At 37.2% G+C, this 16,194-nt stretch overlaps 1 protein-coding gene across 5 annotated transcripts in view; it reads left to right on the top strand.

Moving 5' to 3' along the window:
* LOC136857228 (1-acyl-sn-glycerol-3-phosphate acyltransferase gamma) overlaps window positions 1-16,194 on the top strand; it is a 128,598-nt gene that overhangs the window by 43,279 nt on the left and 69,125 nt on the right. For all 5 annotated transcript variants that reach the window (XM_067135707.2, XM_067135703.2, XM_067135705.2 and 2 more), the window contains exons 4-5: window positions 10,142-10,303; window positions 15,252-15,442. In XM_067135707.2, coding sequence (XP_066991808.2) covers window positions 10,142-10,303; window positions 15,252-15,442 — 353 coding nt within the window. The remainder of the gene's footprint in view (window positions 1-10,141; window positions 10,304-15,251; window positions 15,443-16,194) is intronic.

Here is a 16,194-nt window from a genome sequence, read left to right as displayed (position 1 = left end):
CTCAGTTCTTTTTACAATTCCGTGCTTCACTTCTAAGTGTATCTCCCCTTGATGTCCATATTCCATATATTCTGTCTTTTCATACGAGACTTTGAGACCAGTTTTCTTAGTGATCTCATGTAGAGTATTCAGCATAATTTGGGCATTTTCTCAGTTGTGAGCCAAGAGGGCAAGCTCATCTGCGAAAGCCAAACGCATAATTTCTAAGTTCTGTTCTTTCCTCCCTAAATGTATTCCCCTTATTCCTTTCACTTCCAAAGCTTTTTCCAGGTTCCAATGATTTTTTTCTAGAACATTGTTAAAGAGAATTGGTGATAGGCCATCCCCTTGTCTGACTCCCATTTTTATTTCAAATGGTTCAGACATTTCACCGAAGAATTTGACTTTTGAGAAAGTTTCTGTCAGGGTTTGTTTTATTAACATTCTTGTTTTCCTGTCAATTCCGAATTCCTCTAGGACGTTAAATAGCGTCTGCCTATCAATTGAATCGTATGCTCTCTTAAAATCAACAAATATTACCACGGTGTTCTGGCTTCTCCAAGCTCCTATTCTGAGAATGCTCTTCGGGTTAAATATTTGTTCTGCGCGTGATCTTCCTTTTCTAAATCCTTTCAGAATATTAGTTTGATACAAATTGCGTATAGAGTTAAAACATTCAAAATATTTTCTTTCTAATTACTAGTAACTAGTACATTAGTATTACTTTATTTCCATAGAATAAGTTACATGTGACCCTTAAAGGAACTACTCACTAAAGCACTTCATTGCCATAACATAACAAACTTATAAAATCACAGATATCACACATAATCAAGCTTGTTCTAGTCTATAATAATAAAAGGAAGTGTGTGCCAATGCACATGCGATGCCCAGTCAAATCTACAGCACGCAGAGATCTGAAATTTTTAACATAGGTAGATGGAATGGAATCCAAATGTACAAGTAACTATTCTCATTTTGGTTCCGTATTGAAGTTGACGTATGTCTCAAGTATTATTACAATATTATAAGTCCACCTGTTCAATACAATACAATATGATCCACTATTTCATATGGTCAAATATTTTTTGACTTTTATGTATTATGTATAAAAAATATTTGACCATATGAAATAGTGGATCATATTGTATTGTATTGAACAGGTGGACTTATAATATTGTAATAATACTTGAGACATACATCCAAATGTACCTCGAAGCCGGAATTTTCATTTTCGGTTTCGTTGGTAAGTTACGAACGAAAAACCATTGTAAAACGTGTATTGGGATATGACAATCCAACATGCTGTCACCAAGATTAAATGCATAGATTCACTGTCGCTAGGCAGCGTACATAAATTATGTAGAGACCAGAAGTCAAGGAGCCATTTTCAGTCCCAGACACAAAAGAGCCACATTCAGTCCGTAATATCCAGAAGTATTTGTATGTGTGCAATGCCCAGGAAAATCTACAGCATGCAGAGATCTGAAATGTTTAACATATGCATATTGCAAGTGATAAAAATCATTGTTATCCGTATTGAAGATATGTATATTGTCCGATGAATATTTATACGAGTTTTCATTAATAGTTTATACTACTTTTAATCATTTTAATTATTTATTTACCAGATATTCATTTCATTTACTAAAATGTCAGGGAATACGAGGATTTCACTATACCAACAATAAAACGTGAACTGTATTTTCTTTCAACTAACTCAATCTTATATTTTATTTTATTCAGAGGAAACATATACAGTGAAACTCAGTTAAGAAGTTCCTGCATAAGAAGTTTTCCCACCTAAGAAGTGTGATATTCTTGGTCCCTTGATCAGTTGCATTAAGATATATGTATATTTTTCCCCGTTTAAAGTGTTCTGTTGTAAATATATTTCCCGCTTAAACAGTTCAGATTTTAGAGCCCCTTGAGATAGAAAACGTCCGCTCAAAGCAGCCCATGGTTAGAACCCTCCAGTCTCCGCAAGTTGCACCCTGTGTTAGACCGTTCGCGCGCTCGCGGTGTGTGTCTGGTGTCACGGAACATGTGCGGGCCTGCCGCGGCCATATGACGTCACGCTATGACAACACGGACAGCAGATGCTCACTCTCGACTTGTGGAATCGAATCGAACCCATCAGTCAAAATTTCCACTCCACCGTTCCATCTAGCGGAATAAAATCGAACGGGATTCTACGTAAGAAACATAAAGTATGCAATGGATGATTTGATAAAACTTTAATGCAGTAATTTGCGGGCCGCGACAGGGTGAAGTCATTAATCGAGGTGGCCTAAACATTAATTTAAAACCATAAAGTGCATTTGTCCACAACATTACTGTTAACCTACCACAAAACTGAATATTCTAACCTGTCTGATTTTTCATTCCCTTGCTTATTTCCTTCCAGGCATTCTGTCTTGCGTTGTTGCAATAATACTTATGGGCCTTGCCGTAGAGGAAATTACGTTTTTGAACTAAACTAATAAGATTTTCCGTGTCTAATATTAGTGAGGTGAATAAAAACAACTTCGCGACTCTATGCAGGAAACAGCCGATTTGCCAGCAGCCAGCTGATGCACATGCCGCCAAACAGCTGGCCGAAAGATCCCGATCGTTTACGAAGTTGAACGAATGTTGATAGCCAACTGGGTGTTGAGGGAGGCACACACAGGCACTGCAATACCACGTGTTGGCATAAAATTGAAAGTTATTTTTAATTTTACCTTTATACGAGCTAAACATTGTATTATCGTGTCACTCGTAATTATTACATCGCATTATTAGAATGTAGCACAAGGATGAGGAGACATGAAATAAAATTCTCGCAGGGAAAGAAACTGTTTACGTTTAGATGTGCTAGCGTTGCTACTGCGCCTTTATCTCTACCACGTAATACCCCAGATACATTTCCATGCACTAATTTCTGCAACTTCGAACCTGTGTTTCTTTTTTTTATTACCTATAGCATGAAGAGGATTGAAGCGGGAAAATAAACTCAATACTGGCTTGGCAATGCGGTACTTGTGAAACAGCCAGAAACTACGCCCGTTGCCGTGACAACCAGTAGGAATGCAGGGGCGATTTAGGCCTAGGTTCTAAGAATCTAAGACGAGTATGTTGCTAGATTTTCCATTTGCTGCCGTTATCCTTGAAGCAGGTGTCAGGGGTGTGAGGAAGATAGAAAGCACATGCTAACAAACTGTAGTACACGTCTTGTCTTTGCTTCTTGTAAGCCTAAGCTACGGATTGCCAAGCATAGTGTAGCGTCGTAATTAGTATGAATAGGAGTCGGTGAAGTTAGTTGTACTTGTAATATCAACGTACAAGCTTTTTTTTTTTAAGTGAAAATGAGCGCAACTCAGAGGAAAGAGATCAAGCGAATGGCACTAACAATAAAAGACAAAGTGGAGATTATAAGGAAAGTGGCGTCATCTACAATTTCTCGTGTTGCTTTGGCAAAGGAGCTGGGGATGCCGCCGTCTACTTTGAACGGTATTATAGCGAAGAAAGAAGAGATCTCTGCTTCTGCAGGGAATACTTCAGCAAATTGTAAGGAAGTTAAATCTGAAAAGTACGATGAAATAGAACAAGTTCTGCTAATATGGTTTAAACAGCAGCGAAGTTTAAACATACCTTTCAGTGGGACTATTGTGCAGGAGAAAGCCTCATGCAAATTATGGGTACCTTTTACCGCGTTGAGCGGGTGGCTGGAACGCTTTAAAAATCGAGCCGGCATCGTTTACAAAGCTGGCCCCGTGGTGTAGGGGTAGCGTGCCTGCCTCTTACACGGAGGCCCCGGGTTCGATTCCCGGCCAGGTCTGGGATCTTTACCTGGACCTGGGGCTGGTTCGAGGTCCACTCAGCCTACGTGATTAGAATTGAGAAGCTATCTGACGGTGAGATAGCGGCCCCGGTCTAAAAAGCCAAGAATAACGGCCGAGAGGATTCGTCGTGCTGACCACACGACACCTCGTAATCTGCAGGCCTTCGGGCTGAGCAGCGGTCGCTTGGTAGGGCAAGGCTCTTCAAGGGCTGTAGTGCCATGGGGTTTTTGGTTTTCATTTACAAAACAATTTGTTGCGAAGCAGAGAGTGCAAGTTCGGAAGAAAGGGAAGTGTGGAAGGACATGGTTCTGCCTGCTAAAATAATCAAACCTTGCAACGTTTTTATATAACTTAATATGTTCCCTTCTCTTATCAAATGTATTTATAATATGGTATGTTCAATTATTTTACTTTATCTCTAAAAATTTTGTCATGATAATCAAATTTTTATATTGTGGCTTTCTGTAAGCAGCTCTTATATATCGGCCTATTTCGGTATTGTTCACAAACAAGGAAATCTGTTGGCTGTGTTTTTCACATGTATTTCAAAGTACAGAATAAGTTTTTGGGCATTACCCCTTTTAAGAAGTTTCCTGCTTAAGTTTTTTTTTTTTTTTTTTTTTTTTTTGCAGTCCCTTGAAAAACTTCTTAACAGAGTTTCACTGTAGTTCATAAGATAGATAAAAAAGGAATAGTAAACTGAGGGAGCTGGCCATACGGAAAGGGCGCGCATCTGTGAACTTGCATTTGGGAGATAGTGGATTCGAACTCCATCCTGAAGATGGTTTTCCATGGTTTTCGATTTTCACACCAGGCAAATGCTGGGGTTGTACCTTAATTGAGGCCATGGCCGCTTCCTTCGAACTCCTAGCCCTTTCCTATCCTATCATCGCCATAAAACCTACCTGTGTTGGTGCGACGTTAAGCCAATTTTGTAAAAATATCAGTCAAGGTGCCATTTTCATTCTGTCTGTGATATCCAGAATTGTCTGTATATGTGTGCGATGCCCATCCAAATCTACGGGATATAGAGATCTGAAATTTTTAATATACGTGGGCACAGTATTTTACCGATCACTCATGGCTGTGTGGAAGAGCGATTTTTGCTCCAAGAAATGAATCTGTCAGCATCATCAGCAAGCAACTTTTACAACATAATATCTAACGCGATTGAATTAACGCGGGCAAAGCCGCAGGCACATACTGGTATATTGAATTGCATAGTTAGATTTTAAAAAATTAATTATAAGATAGAATATGGCAGAAATCTGAATATTAACATTATTTACATTTGTACAATATAATTGTTTAATAGAGTCCTCCTATTCAATACATTATTTACTTCATCTATGAAGATGTTGTTTCTACATTATCAGCCATACATGTTTCGACCCTATTTTGGGTCATCTTCAGTGGATTGAATCTTAAAGGTACATAATCTACAGTTCAGTAATATCCTCATAAAAGTTAATGGACCCTGGTATAATAGATCTCACTAGAATCTTGAATCTTAAATGTACTTAACCTACAATTCTGTAATGTCATAATAAAAGTTGGACACTGGTTCAATAGGTCTCACTAAAATCTTAATTGTGTGTAGGAAAAACCATAACATAGGATATGAATTTCATTATGGTGCATATTGACAATTGATAGTGATAAAAACATAGTTAAAATATGGCTTGAGATGTGATAGTGTTTGTCACACAAACATTCTATTGACAGTACTCAATATCATGCCCATGAGAGAATGTAATAAACCACTTACCTCCTTGTAACACTGCATTTGAGCATTATAACAGAGCTTTAAGAAATTAGTTCAGCTCAAGAGATGATTTTCAGATATTACCACACATGATTTTAAAGTTTTAAGACAAGAGATCGCATCTCAAGCCATATTTCAACTATGTTTTTACTTATACACAATCAAGATCCTAGTAAGACCTATTGTACTGGTGTCCATCAACAACAGGGTGGGAATTGAAATTTGTAGGGAAGCAGCTGTGGACAGAGCCAGGGAAGAGGAAAGGCAAAGAGGTGAACACAGTGAAGGAATGGACGTGCAGGCTGAAAAGGAAAGGTCAGATAGGGAGAGAATAGAATTGTTTATGAACAAAGGGAGGAGCAGGGCTTAAGGGATCTGTGGGGAATGAAAAAAAAATTATGAGGGCATAGTAACAAGAAGTAAAAAGTCAAGTAAAGTTAGTAAGTAAGGGAACAGTGGATGAAGACATGGTGGTAATATAAGGAAAGATGGTTTGGTTGGTTAAGAATGAGGAAGGTATAGTGGCTGTGAGGATTTGAAATGCAGAGTGAATTGGATTTGAAATGTGTAGTGAATTCAGTTGTTAAGTATGTTGGAAGGATAGTGGAGTTGGTGGGGTGTTATTTGGAGTGATTGTAAATAAGGAAAGACTGTCTGGCTTGTTAAGAGTAAGTAGAAATTGTTAGGTTGTGGATTGTGCTTGTTAGCTAGGTGTGATTATGGTTAAGTAGATTTGAACTACAAGTGAAAGTAAGAATGATTTTATTAACCAGGAAGTAGAATAGAGTAGGGTAGGCAAATATCTGACTGGTAAGAGGAGTTATTAGAATCGGTGGGGTGTTATATGGAGTCATTTTAAATAAAGTTGATTTGGATTGTTAAGTGTGAGGAGGTTTTGGAGACAGTGACATTGGAATTAAACATATTTATACTGTAATATGATAAGTTGGAGAGTGATGTCATTGTGAAAGCATGAAAGCAGAACAATGGTCAACGTGGTGACATGGGTAAAATATTGGGCACAGACTCAGCAGTTGACGCAGTGTGATGACTGGCACAACAAGTTGTAGGTCTTGAGTGTATAGGCAATTATGGAATGTGCATTGACTTGCTGTGTCAGTCATGAGAGGAAAAATAGGGCAGTGCCCTTTAGGTGCTAGTGCCAGATTGCCATTCATTTTATTTTATTTTACTTTATTTTATGTCTTCTGCTATTTGTTTATTGCACTTGAGTATATGTCAGTTTCTTTTGTCCATCAAGTTGATTCATTACTAGGGCTAATGGATCTCCAGATGGGAATCGACCGTGGACCATTTGACAGTGCGTATTGTGCCAGATTGCAGTTAATTTTATTTTACTTTATTTTATATCTTCTGCTGTTTGTTCATTGCACTTAAGTATAGAGTGGTATTACTGGTCGGTTTTTGGTATATTGCTTCGGCTATTTTGGATTTGAACTATGTATTGGGCGGAAGCCTGCGACGTTCAATAAATCCACTATTACTATTACCAGTGTCCATCAACTTCTATTATGACATTACAGAATTGTAGGTTAAGTACTTTCAAGATTCTAGTGAAACCTATTATACCAGTGCCCATTAACTTTTTTGAGGATGTACTGAACTGTAGATTACACTGTCCTGAGATGGTTTCATTGCCACCATCCTGTATTGCTTTTTAGGATGACTTCTGCATCCAGAATCAGGATCCGATGTTAATTTTTTCCCATCACATCACAGTTTCTCAAAAATCCTATATTACATTTATTTCATTACATGCACGTCTTTTACAAGATATTAAAATCATTCCGTATTGACGGTTTTCACTTTACAAAGGTAAAAATTGGGTGTATCCTCCTAAGTCAATACACCATATATTCCACCATTAGATGGAGTAATCAAATTCAAACATGTTTCGGCTCGTTTGAGCAATCTTCAGTGAAAAAGGGGGAGGGGGGAGGTTGAAATAATTTACATAATACAAGCTAAAAAATGCTAAAACACATAATAAAGGAACAAATGGAAAAAGAAAGGAGAGCCTCGATGGAAACAAAATTAGCACAATATACTATATTTACATCATCATGTGGAGCAAAAAACAACTCACTGCAATAAAATTCAGTGAAACACGGGTTAATACAAAACATACAGTAATTGAAACTAAAAACTGTGTTAACCTAAGATTGTTTCCATCTAGGCTCTCGTTTGTTTTTTCATTTGTTCCTTCATTATGTTTTTTGGCATTTTTTAGCTTGTATTACGTAAATTATTTCAAACCCCCTTTTTTTCACTGAAGATGGCTCAAACGAGCCAAAACATATTTGAATTTGATTACTCCATCTAATGATGGAATATAATTATGTACTGACTTATGAGGATACACTCAATTTTTACATTTGTAAAGTAAAAAAAATGTACTTATGTTGTTAGGAAGGGTGTTGCTTTAATTTAGATTTCCATATTCTTCTATTAATTTATTTCATTTTATTAATTCGACGTCCTCCAGCCATCTCGTAATCCTGTATTATCACGCTCAGATTGTAGAGCCAGCAACTATTTACAACATAGCCGGCAATGCGCGGATTTGGCTGAGTGGCGTCATTCTCTCGTTCTGCTTCATCCGCGACAGTCCGAGTTGTTTTGCTTGCTAGTGAAAAGAGATTTTTGTCTTCATAAGTGTTCTATATATGAGTGATATAGGCCTATAGTGTTAATATTTCTATTGAACTTACATTTATCAACATGCCACGACGTGGCTACAAGAACAATTCAGATACATTCTGCCATGTATGTGGAAGTTTCGTACCAATAGGACAGCAGCACAGTATAATAGTTTGTGAGAAATGCCTACTATGCCTAATTTGGCTTGAAACTTGTAGGCCAAGACAAGCCGTGGGCACCACATAAGGCTTGTAGAACCTATATAGAGCAGTTACTGCAATGGGTGAACGGTAAGCGAACTGCATTGCCATTCGGTATTCCAATGGTGTGGCGAGAACCCCCAGACCACAGTACTTGCTGCTACTTCTGTGAATGTGAAGGGATTTAACAGCAGCAACAAAGGTAACATTGTGTATCCAAGCAATATTCGATCTGCAAATTTACCCGTTCCTCATGGCCCTGATACACCAGTACCCCAGCGTCCAGAACATTTGTCCCTCTTCTGAATCTGATGCAGAAATGGCGGGCACTAACTCTGGTTGTGATTTCTCCCCTGAATATGTTGCAAAAGAACAGACTGCTCGAGCAAAGTGCATTACACGTTATAATTCTCATGTTAGGTCCGTATTGAAATGTACGTAAATACATAATTTTTGTAATATCCACCTATTCAGTGCAAAGAGATCTTTTTTAGAAATTAAATATTATTATAAAATGTTAAGGGACATGTTTCGCCCGTATTAAGGGCATCATCAGCCTCAAACTCAAACCTGTATGGTGAAAAATCAGGATCCTGATTGATCTTACAAGTTATAAAAAGAGGATATCAATGTAGGTGTCTGTCCAAACATAAAAATTATTAGAATGTCCTTGGCTAAAATCACAGTATCAAGCTGCATGTCAAAAGTTCACACGATTATACTTTCCTGAGCGTTGAGTCAATGCCCCCAAAAAACTTGTTGGGGGTAGAGCAATAAACAGCTCAATCTTTATAATGAAACAGAAATGTGCCTCCTTGAATACTCCTGTTAGAGGATAAGAAAAAGCTTTTCTGTTTAATTATAAAGATTGAGCTTTGTATTGCTCTACCCCCAACAAGTTTTTTGGGCGCAGTCAAAGTCAATAACAAAATCAGCGGCTGCAAAACATTAGCTATTAAAATCATAAGAGAAGGGTATTACAGATAGAAATAACAATAAGTGAAGAATCTACAAATGAAATGTAAAGCTTTGTGTACCTGGACAATGAACACATTAGAACAGAAAGAACAGAAGGAGAAATTAGCACTTGGATACAACAAGCTTAGAAAGTATTTTTTGGAGATCTGTTGTGAGATAAAGTGCTAATGAATACAAATAACCTCTTTGCATGACCTATTTGACTTGTGTAGGAGCAGAAATTTGGAATATTGTGGTAGGGAACAGCAGCAGATTGGAGGTTACAGATATGAAGTTCGTGCATATTATGATAGGAAGATCAGAAACAAGAAATATATACAGGTGTTACAAGATAATTAGCTAAACCATGAAATCCAGATAAGACAGGTGATCTGGACACATAATGGAAGAAATCAGGACCACCCAAACAACTCTGGAAGTGAAAGGAAAGTCCAGATTATGGTGAGACAAAGATGTGGAGAGTAGTAGTCTGATAATACAGTAGAAACTGTTGATTGGTAGGTAAACAAGAATCAAAGCAGTAATCATGTTAAAAATTAACAGGCTACAATTATATTGTAACAAAAAAAGTGAATTATAATTCAGTAATTATAAAAATTAACATTTTTAACACAATCCAAATCTTGGTTAACACAATAAGTTTTGCAATATAGGTTCTATTCACATTCCATGTTCATTAAATTGTGTTATGATTCCTGAACTACTGTTGCTACATTTTTGGTTGTGTGTTCTAGAATTGCAAAACGTATGCCAAGAAATCAATTCAGTATGTTCCAACTATGGGTTGGGCATGGAAGTTTGGAGAGAGCATATTCCTTGAACGTAGCTGGGAGAAAGATAAAGAAATTATTGGACGGCAGATTCGTGAACTTGTAGAATATCCAGATACAATATGGGTAAGTCTTATATAATATACAAAAAAAAAAAAAACTTGTGTGTACTTATTGAAGAGGTTTTTTCAGATTGTTCCCAAGCACATGATTAGTACAGTGGCTTAGCTGCTGGTGTTCCACCCAGATGGTTGAGGTTCAAATCCTTGTTGATTCTGGAGTGAAATTTTCACCAGAAAATTCACATGGTATCTAGCCTCTTTCATCATTCATTGAGAGAACTATTCAAGGGAGAGTGGGGTGGGGAATGCTCTTCACTTTATTCCAGTAATTTATGGGGTCATGGATGCCTTTGTGGTTCGTAATGGGTTTTGGCTGGGGTTGAAAGGCTGGACATCTAGACATCCTTGATTTATTAGGATCATGTACTGCATTCTGGCATGTGAAAAGCTACCTCGCACTCTTCGCACTGCCACCTATTTGCACCGGTCTTGTTTGCTGCAATCACTCAACACTGCTTTCAGAGGTTTTGGTTCACTGGGTTAGGAGGAATCTGCCTGAAGAAGTGGGCCAAGTCAGAATTCGAACCACTGTGCACGTACTTGTTTGTCTCATTGTACACGCTTTGCGAGAAGTCTTCATCGATAAACTTACCTAAAACATTTTTTCACATCAGATCAATGTTATCTAAAATGAAATTCACCCCAGAAATTTCAGTAAATTGCTCTTTTCATGGAATATTTTTCAATGGACAAACAGTTGTATTTCCGGTCATCTATTTTCTGCTTTTTGTTTAAGGTTCCTGGGCCTTCACCACTCACAGTATTTACATTTTTTCATCACTCGTGCTTTTATCGCCCACATCACTATGAATAGACAAAGTATCTACACCGCTAGAATCACTAGAATTTAAAGTAGCATTATAGACTTCTTCAGTTACTATTCAATAGAATATCTTCTGCTTTTCTCTAAGTTGTAGCTTCATATGCGACCATTTTCATTGATTGAAATATCAAAAGTATAGCTGCGTTGGACCTTCAAATATAGCAGGTATTCCCGATGAATAAAAAACATAAATAGAACTGCAAGTGATTTGCTTAAAGCACGAAGACTATTAGCACCATCTGTTGAATTTTATACCAAAAGTACTTGCTTTTATCATCGATAATTCAGCGTCTTGCATAATGCCTATAATGGTGAGGTACTTCAGTCTGTCAAAACTAATTTATGAAAAATTAAATTAGAAAATACCTGTAAAGAGAACATTTAATAACTGAACGTAGCTGCCTGAAAAAAGAAAATATTTAATAACAGATTATACCTGGAAAAAAAAATTATTTTTTTGTAATTTTATTTATCCTGAATTAGTGTCGACAGATTAAAGAACTTCACTGTTATAAAGTCAAAACTGAAAAGGAATGCCTTTGACTATTTTTATTTTTAAAGTGCATCAGACCATTGAATAAATGGCTATGTAAGATGAGTGTTAGATTCCCCACCCCCATCAAATTGGCAGCTAGGTAAGTGAATGAATTAATGCTGTTTAAGGTATACATATAAAGTAAATGCTAAATCTTGTTATTTCCACCTTCTCAATACATATCAATCATGCAATGTTTATAAAATCATTACTTTTTTTTTTTGCTTTACGTCGCACCGACACAGATAGGTCTTATGGCGACGATGGGACAGGGAAGGGCTAGGAGTGGGAAGGAAGCGGCCGTGGCCTTAATTAAGGTACAGTCCCAGCATTTGCCTGGTGTGAAAATGGGAAACCACGGAAAACCATCTTCAGGGCTGTGGACAGTGGGGTTCGAACCTACTATCTCCCGAATACTGGATATTGGCCGCACTTAAGCGACTGCAGCTATCGAGCTCGGTATTACAATATTATAAGGTACTAGTTTTGGTCCTATAAGGACCATCATCAGCCTAGCCAAGACAAATGTTAACTATATTTCTAAAACAGAGTGATTCGGTGAGATGAAAGTTGAAATAACCTATGATATATATAAAATGGTAATATATGAACAGTTGAATGTGACAAAATTATATAAACAGTGACAGTGATATCTTTAAAATTACATTAGTAGTCGACTATTATCTTGAAACAGAATAAAACAGCTCTAGTTGACGAAGTTGCACATTTAAAATTGGTTAAGTCAGATTATAAACAAAGTCCAGTTTCTGTTAGGTTGTAGAAGGTGTGCAGAGGGAATTGTTGTTCAAAAAAAAGGCCACAGCGAAGGTTGAGTATTATTAGAGTTGTAGGGTATATCTTGAGGTGAGATGCAAAGGAGCAGTCCCAATTCAATAGGAACCAAAATGAACCTCGTGCAATGTGAAACGAGCTTGCCGGTTTGTCAGAGTTGCACTCGAGGCCCGTCCATCACCTCTTACAATCCAAGCTAGCAGATGGTGACTGTCATCAGCACGTTACACTCTATGGTAATTTAGTTTAGTGGTCTTGGTATTCCCCAAATCCACATACTTGTGGAACACTCTTAACACGGTGGCCATTGAAAGGCAAGTGCTTGCGCGACTTCGGAGATGAAATGACCCATATGACTGGCACTAATAATCTGCAGATATCTCGTGTCTTGCCCATTTTGTGGTTAACTGTTAACTTGCACGACCTGTACGAGGTCGGGCGACATTGCAGTCAACGTGCTGCACCGTACTGTTGCATTTACCAGGCCGACCACAGCATCATTTTGCCAGAACGGTAGTTATCTCTAATTCAGTTGCTCTTGAACTGGATTGGGAACTATTTGGAAATGATTCTGATGAAGTCCTCTTCATTTCATATGTCCCATTGGTCTATGTCTTTAATATTGTTGTGGTATTCTTTCATGCACAACTTGAGTTGTGTAAACTGAAAAAATTACAAGTAGTTAAATCTGGTGAATGTGGAAGATGCTGGATTATTGAGATTTGCTTTTGTTCCTAAAACTGCACCACATTTTCAGCCACCTGGGTGGTGCACATTGTCCTCAGTCCACTGTTGTGATTGAACTCATCAGATTCTGTTGCTGAAGCATTCCGGTATACCCAAATAGTAATGAGAAGATACATTATTGTTCCGGGGAACAAATTCCTTGTGAATCGTGCACTCTGCATCAAAATATGCAATTAACATGACCTTTGTCTTCAACTTATCTCTTGCATTTCCATTGGCTCATCACTGCTCAACTATAGTACTCATTACTTTTCCGTTTTGTAGTGATTGCAAATGCCATGATTCATCCCTTGTAATTATTTTTCCTAGAAAGAAACTGTTATCAGCCATTTCAATCAAGTTGCAACAGATGTTATGTCATGCTTGTCTTTGATAATGAAGCTGCAGGAAGAAAATTTTGCATACTGCTTTTTTATTTACAAAACACTGTGTAAAATGTTATGAACGACTATTTTAGAAATGTTTACTATTTCTACTATCATTCTGTAGGTAACATGACTATCAGTGACGAAGAGATCATGAATTCTTTAGACATTCACATCTGTTGAACTCATGGTGGGGCGCTCCAACCTTGCACCATCTCAAGCGATACTTGGTTCTTTGAATCTCTTGTCATTCAAACTTTTTCAAACATGATAAACTCTTATCACTACAGTCCAGATTTACATGCACTATCAAATCTCGAAATATGCATCCATTCATGCACTACCATATAGCAAAACATGCACAGTAACGTGGAAAATATGCACTATCAAAGTTCAGTTCCACATGGTTATATTTTTAGTTCTTCTTGAAACATTGTACAACTAATTTTTCCAACTTGTCTTGACTTAAGCTCATCCGTTTATCTGTCAGTACATTCTTAAACACAGAAAATATAATCTTTCTACGTCACAAGTGACAGGTGCATACTTAAATGAAGACATTCGGGACAACGCGAGGTCAAATTGTAAATCCTTTGCATTTTCACCGCACAAAATGTATCTTATAAGCTTGACGAAATCTAAATCAGGACTTGACGGGTCGCTTTGTTCTGCTTACCTCTAGCTGTCGCAGCTACTTCTCCGTGCGATGATTGAAGACACGTTTGAACGTCTTCAATAACAACTGAATATTTGACAAGGGATAGACCTGTAGCTACCAACTTTGTTATTGCAGCAGGCAATTTACCAAAATTTTATTTTATATACATTAAGTCTTGCTGCTGATTATTTTTGCTCAATTCCACTTGTGCATCTACTGGAAAACTGTCTATGACCTAAAACCGGAAAATATTAATTCAGCTAAGTGATATTAAGTCTAATCAGTGGCATTAAGTTCATTGGTGGTAAATTGGATTATAAGATCTGTACGGTATGTAGGATGTCATGGAATACATTCTATTTCTGTATATCAATAATAGACATGTAACATGGAAAAATGGTCTTTTTTTTTTCAAATCAACATTAATAAGACACTATCATGTAACTTAACATTATATATACGCCGAAGTCAGAAGAAAAGCCATATTATGTGATATAAACGTCCAAATATTCGCTATTAAATCCAAAATCTTCAAAATATGCATTATGCATGCATTTTCTCTTAAAAAGACCAAAACCTGCAAACATGCACGGAAAAAGAACGGTTATTTGGAATCGTTGTCATAAAACAAACATTTGCAAAGTTCGAGAAGTGTAACCAGCTTATTTAAAAACATCCATTTGCCTGAAAATCCTGGCTCTACTTATCACCATAAGCAATTTTCATCAACTTCTGAAGATGTAAATTCTCATTGCTGTTTTACCATTTTGAAATTAATATTTAATGCTGCTCTCTGTTCTATCACAACTTTGTAACAATGTAAGAAATACAAACACTGACTTGACCACATGCATACTCAACTGAAAGTTCCCACTATACGATTCCTCTGTGTTTAACAGATGGTGCCACTTATCTGTTATAAAGATCAGTCCTGGACTATCCAGACAGATAGTGTACAATATTGATTGAATATGTGGAGTTTTAGAACTTAAGCAGTCTTATGTTTAAATGGTAATGTTATTTGTTTTCCAGTTACTGTTAATGGCAGAAGGCACACGATTTACAGTAGAGAAGCATGAGGCAAGTTGCCTGTTTGCTCATGAGAAAGGTCTGCCAGAATTGAAGCATCACCTTACACCTCGAACTAAAGGTTTTACTTACAGTATGCCATTTCTTCGAGAGAAAGTTGGTGCTATTTATGATGTCCAGCTTGTTTTTAAAAAGTGAGTATAAACCATTAAGTAATATTGAAACAATGGTGTTTTGGTCAATAAGAAACTAGTGTGTAGATTATGAATCTCCATTTCTCTCATCCAGCTCCTGCCAGGTTGGAATGTTTGTGGCACCTTTCTGTCTTCCACTATCTAACCACCATTCTTCCTGCTAAACTGTGTTCCAATCCAGGTTTCTTCTAATTACACTGTGATTGATCATTTTCTACCACCTTAGTCTGGGTCTCCATCTACTTCGGCTGAGACTGTTTGACTGAGGGTTGGGTGACTTTTACCAGACCCGACAAACTAGGGAGGAACCAGTGACTGTGACTTTTTTTAAACTCTATAATCTCATACTTTTAATACTAAATTCTCCTCCTTTTTGCAGACTTCTAAGCAAATCTCTGTAAAAAAAAAAAAACCCTACTTACCATCAAACACTCTCCCTCACTCTTGCGTACTCTGAAAGGACTAAACTTTTGCTTCACCAAACTATTAATGCTACAGTTTGTTTTTTTATACCATCAACCATTTACAGAACACCTTTTAGCGAAATTAACTGAGTCCTTATTGAACTTTATAATTTTGGATGTTTACTGGCACACTTTCCCTCGCTCCCGCATCGTAATTAAAGAGGAAGGCTAATTTTTCTCCTCACAATAGACTATAGACTGGTCCTAACTTATATTTGAATTCCACTTGATACTGATGATATCGTTTCTCTTAATATTGTTCTAAGAATTGAACTCATTTCCCATTAC

This window comes from Anabrus simplex, chromosome 1 (genome assembly GCF_040414725.1).
Source record: "Anabrus simplex isolate iqAnaSimp1 chromosome 1, ASM4041472v1, whole genome shotgun sequence".
Classification (NCBI taxonomy): domain Eukaryota; kingdom Metazoa; phylum Arthropoda; class Insecta; order Orthoptera; family Tettigoniidae; genus Anabrus; species Anabrus simplex.
The sequence above is the reverse complement of the archived record's forward strand: the minus strand, read 5'-3'. Positions and strand labels throughout refer to the sequence as shown.